Source organism: Mus pahari, unplaced genomic scaffold, assembly GCF_900095145.1.
Source record: "Mus pahari unplaced genomic scaffold, PAHARI_EIJ_v1.1 scaffold_8836_1, whole genome shotgun sequence".
Taxonomy (NCBI): domain Eukaryota; kingdom Metazoa; phylum Chordata; class Mammalia; order Rodentia; family Muridae; genus Mus; species Mus pahari.
This window is the reverse complement of record NW_018393108.1, coordinates 1-5,731: the sequence shown is the minus strand read 5'-3', so window position 1 is coordinate 5,731 and position 5,731 is coordinate 1. Positions and strand designations below refer to the sequence as shown.

General features: G+C 36.8%; 1 protein-coding gene across 1 annotated transcript; it reads left to right on the top strand.

Annotated features, from left to right (window-relative positions):
- The first annotated feature begins 221 nt into the window (after positions 1–221).
- On the top strand, positions 222–3,201 carry LOC110315356. Its single transcript, XM_021189435.1, has 2 exons — positions 222–287; positions 2,406–3,201. The coding sequence occupies exons 1-2, from the start codon at positions 259–261 to the stop codon at positions 3,121–3,123; spliced, it is 747 nt and encodes a 248-aa protein (XP_021045094.1). The 5' UTR covers positions 222–258; the 3' UTR covers positions 3,124–3,201.
- The last annotated feature ends 2,530 nt before the right edge of the window (positions 3,202–5,731 follow it).

Genomic DNA, 5,731 nt, shown 5'->3' with positions numbered 1-5,731 from the left:
TGAGACTGATAGCAGTGTGGGTAACATTGGAGTGTCACTACTATCCTGAGGTGTTTAAAGTAGGTTCAAGATAAGCAAAGCATGAGCTATTAATGGAACTATTNGTGCGAGTCCAACANTANGCAAGACTTTGTTATGAGCAGTTAACATATGCCTAACAGNACATCTTCCATTTAGTTTCTTTAGCACTACTTGTGACTCTCTCTCTGTTTGATATTTCCAGTGACTTAGAAGACTGATGATATTGTCATCCTCCAAATGGATTGCTATACCCTCAACACTAAAAGGTAAAGTATGACAAATGAAGGCTTTCTATTTGGTTCTTTACAAAAAGCTCGTATCTACCCTTGGGTTTCATACTAGAACAATACCACATCTTGACAAGCTAGCTAATTTGTCTGGCACAAAATTATTCTATATCCTACTTTCATTTTTCCTTCAAAGCATAGTCGTCCTGAAATCTGCTACTACAGGAACCTAGTTATAAATAGAAATTTAAGTTTGTGTTCATGTAGATTTTAACCATGAAATATTACACATATTATTCTACAGAAATGCACACCCATTTTGGTAATATCTATAGAATTATGAAAGTGTCTTCTACTAGATCCACTTAACATACCTATTGTTCCATCACGTTCATATCTTTGGGTTTTTAAAGAACTTAGATATGCTTTTGCTTGAGTTAAATGGGAATACCATGTGCATTATTTTTCTTTTGTTTCTTTTGTCTCATGTTATACAGATATTAAAGTGCTATTGTAAGTATTATGCAATAATCAACTATAATAATTTGAACATTCCTCTGCTTGGAGTATGCACTGAGGTTTTATTGTATTTTTTGTTTGTTTGTTTCTCAAAGAGATCTGCAATAAGCAATACCTTAAAACAAAAGGAAGCAAATTCACCTAATATGAGTGGATTGCAGGTAATAATCAAACTCAGGGTTGAAATCAATGAAGTGGAAACAAATAGAACTATTCAAAGAATCAACCAAACCAGGAGCTGGTTCTTTGAGAAAATCAACAAGATAGATAAACCCTTAACCAGACTCACTAGAGGGCACANNGACAACATCCTAATTAACAAAATCAGAAATGAAAAGGGTGACATAACAACAGATCCTGAGGAAATCCACAGCATCATCATGTTTTTCTATAAAAGGCTATGCTCAACAAAACTGGAAAACCTGGATGAAACGAACAGCTTCCTAGACAGATACCAGGTACTAAAGTTAAATCAGGATCAGATTAATGATCTAAACAATCCATAGTCCCTAAATATATGGAAGCAGTCATTAATAGTTTCCCAACCAAAACAAGCCCAGGACCAAATGGGTTTAGTGCAGAGTTCTATCAGACCTTCAAAGAAGACCTAATTCCAATTCTACTCAAAATATTCCACAAAATAGAAACAGAAAGTACTCTACCCAATTCATTCTAGGAAGCCACAATTACTCTGATAGCTAAACCACATAAAGACCCAACAAAGTAAGGGAACTTCAGACCAATTTCCCCTATGAACTCAGATGCAAAAATACTGAAAATTTCTCACAGACCAAATCCAAGAACACATCAAAATGATCATTCACTGCAAACAATAGGCTTTATTCCAGGAATGCAGGAATGTTTTAATATACAGAAATCCATCAATGCAATCCACTATATAAACAAACTCAAAGATAAAAACCACATGGTCATCTTCTTAGATGCTTAGAAAGCATTTGAAAAAATCTAACACCCATTCATGATAAAAGTCTTTGAAAGATCAGGAATTTAAGACCTATACCTAAACATAATATAAGCAATATACTGCAAACCAGTGGCCAACATCAAACTAAATGGAGAGAATCTTCAACAATCCCATTAAAATCAGGGACTAGAAAAGGCTGCCCACTTTCTCCCCACCTATTCAATATAGTACTTGAAGTCCTATCTATAGCAATTAGACAACAAAATGAGATTAATAGGATACAAATTGGAAAGGAAAAAAGTCAAAATATTATTATTTGTAAATGATATGATAGTATATATAATTGACCCTAAAAATTCCACAAGGGAACTCCTAAACCTGATAAACAGCAACACCTTAAATGATACTTGAAACTCTTATTTCACCACAAATTTAAGTATTGGAATGGATAATAAACAACATAGCAAAATTTGAAGTATACTGTGAAATTATTAACCCAATATCTTACAATGGAGATTTCTGCCACAATCATAGATCTTCTTACTCATACTTAACTAGTGTATAGAAGCCTGACATGTGTATAGCTCACTTAAATACAGCACTGAGATAGCAGGGGCATGGAATGATTACTTCATACCTATATTCTATGACTCATTCAGTTTTCCACACTTTCGTAACAAGTTGATTCTATAAATGTACTGTCTTATCTTCAGATTTGCAGGGGTGAAGGAGTGGATCTTCAGAGTGACTGGCTTCCTTTGCAGCATATTATCTTTGGGGTTTGGAATAATTCTTGCAAACAGCAAATACTGGCGCCTCTGGGAATTTGACAATAATGTTGTCCAGCTTGTTAACATTGGACTTTGGGAAGCTTACTACCATTGGGAATTTAACATCTCTGGTACTGAGACCATAATTCTGGTACACAGCCCTGTCAACTCGACCTGGACAATATCACCTGAATTTCAATGTGCACGGAGCCTGATATTACTGGCAATGCTGATAAAACCTGTTGTTGTGATTTTTAGCTCAGCAGCCATTANGGTCAGCATAATCAAAGCNGCAGTCNCNNAGATTCAGATAGTGTGCTACAAGTGTTCTGTCTTAATTCTGATCCTCAGCAGCCTTTGTACCATTATTTCTGTGACCTGGAACCATGTAGTAGATCTCTATGGAGAAACCACCCTTGAATTTCCACCAACCTTTCCAGTTAAGAAAGAAGCCCTGATTAAAAAACACAGCACTTATGTGTTTCCAATGGGGCTTGTGACAACCATTCTGTCACTCTTTGGTGTGATTATGTTCCTCTATGAGATAAGATCATTGAAATGTCAGAGGAAGCTGGATGCCCAGCAAGCTTCCAAGCAGGCTGAAGACAGGTCCATAAATGAGTGTGCTTGTGTTTGCAAAATGTGCCAGGAGACTCGCTGACAAAGTTTCCTATACCCCACAGTACTCCTGTAATTATTTACTCAGCTAAAATAAAATATCACATTGATTTTCAGGGTATGTCTGAAGTTTTATCTTTTTCTTCCTGTTGAATGTGCTGCTTTCCTTAAAGGTATTCACATTCTAAACTCTGCATTCTACAATGATGTGTTCAGGCATAAACCACAGAACCAAACCTAGGTTAGAGGTTTGTTTTTAAATAAAAAAATACCACCCAGGTATTTAAGCATGCATCAGAGTGGGGGCACTTAACACCTAATGTGTACTCAATGTAGAGTAGTACTTGAAGCCTGTTAGCACTGCTGAAAGTTCTTCTTCTTGAATAAAAGAAGACAAACAGTTCACTGGGTATTCTTAATGCTCTGAAGATTCCCCCCTGGTGGAATTTTCTGAAATGCCCAGTGATTTCCATTGTGTTCTGAGGCAGAGAAGTGTTCCATGTAGGGAACAAGTGGGTAGGATATGGGCGTGACTCATCTATATGGAACCTCTCAGAAGTTTAGAATTTTAGACTACTCCTATGTCCAAAATAATGCCATGGATCCACTCTGTACCAGAGAATAGACAAGTGCTCCCGAAGAAATAATGAAATATCCTCTCCAAACTAGAGAGATGTGGAGGGTGCTGATGTTTTAATTCAGCAGAGGAGACAAAGTGTCAGCAAAACAAGGGAGAGAATGGGGAGATTATATTTCGGGGTGTCTCGCATCTCTGACTGACTAGCAATTAGATTGTTTCTGCAGCTCTGACTTATTAGAAATCAGACAGTTTATTTATACAGGTTTCAGAGAACAAAGTGAGACTAATGAGTATTCAAAATTAGAGATTATGTGTTTGATAATTTTCACTGTATTTCCAGGGTTACAAATTCAACCAGAGTTGGAAAATATAAGGACAACACATTTTTTTTTTTTATCGGTCCTATGCCTCCAATTCAAAAACAGTAAAGATTGTCTCTTCCACATCAAACAAATGTATTATATGACAGCTTCATTTTAGGCCAGCGGTGTTATCAGTTTTAAAGTACCCCAGCAAACCAGAAATTATCTGAATGATTCTTTTAATGAATAGCAAATAGTAATATCTAATTTCTTTTATTATGTTTGACTATTTTCACTATGAGTAGGAAAAATTTATTTTCATCAATTTCTCACATTTTCTGAATTCTATTGCTCTAGGGAGCATACCTGTAAGACCCTCAACCTTTAAACTATGCTTTCAGAGATCTTCAAGTTTGATGTAAAGGGAGGCCTTGAATGTGTAACTTAATGTCATGGTCTATCAGCGTTTGTCTATTATCTGTGTTAATCCTATACCAATTGCACTGTTGTGTTTGTTCTGGGTCAAATATCCCAAGATCATTCTTGAATTAATGACCTCATCTAGCCATCTCAAGGGCATAACGAAGACTTTCAAGTAGGGCCATATACGTTAGTCTTAGAATTTTCATAGAAATGTGCAAACATAATTTTCTCATGAAAAGACACAAAATGATTTATAATGCAGAATGTCCTCAAGAATGCGACAAGCGGACACAAAAACCCAAAAGTGAGAGATTGAATGACAGTGGTTGCAGCATTCAGCTTGGCTTTGCTTGAAATGGGTCAAGTAGTTTTGCAGGCTTCATGTCTCTCACTGTTTCCAGAAGATATGACTGTGCCACCTCAGTTTAGATGTATTATCTCATGATATCCTTCTCTCCTGGGTTGGTCAATATTGATGATTTAAACTTACATTTTCTCTACAGTTTTCATTTAATTGTCACAAGCGTGTTAGAGTGGGCAATGACTGCCTGCTCAGGTGACCAAAAGCGGGCCAAGTTATTTTACCTTTACACTGCTCCATACAAAGGATCAACAACTAGAAAGGGATAATGCATAAACCAACTTTGTGGAACCCTTAACACAGTCATGGCTGTTCCTGAGTTCTTTTGTTCACATTCTTCAGCAGGGTGAGCTTCTGAGCTTGTTTGGTGCTGTGTATATATTTACTCTCCATGAATCCTGGTCTTTGACTGTCTTTTCCACAAACCTACTATATTAGATACTTGATTAATTGTTGTAATAAAGAAAAAAAAACTTGACATAAGCAGCTCAAGATAGGAAAGGTTGTAGTCATGGAATTCGTGTGGAGGTATGGCAGTCAGAGGAAATACTTTTTAGGGAAATCATGTGAGGGTTTTTTTTGTCCAAAGGTATTGTCTAATTCATTTTGGGAATGGGTAAAGTATGAGCTTCAAAGAAAACCCAGAAAAAAGCCAAGCCATAAAGTGACAGTAGAAGAGAGACAAAAGCCAAACAGATGTAACAACTTTTAAAGTCATGTTAAGCCATTTGTGTATCTTTCTTTTTTTCCTTTTAATTATTTTATTAGATATTTTCTTCATTTACATTTTAAACGCTATCCTGAATATCCCCTATGCCCTACCCCCACCCTCCTCCCCTACCCACCCACCCACTCCCACTTCTTGGCCCTGGCATTCCCCTGTAAGGGGGCATATAAAGTTTGCAAGAACTAGGGGTCTCTTCCCAATGATGGCCGGCAAGGCCATCATCTGCTACATATGCAGATAGAGACACAATCTCTGGAG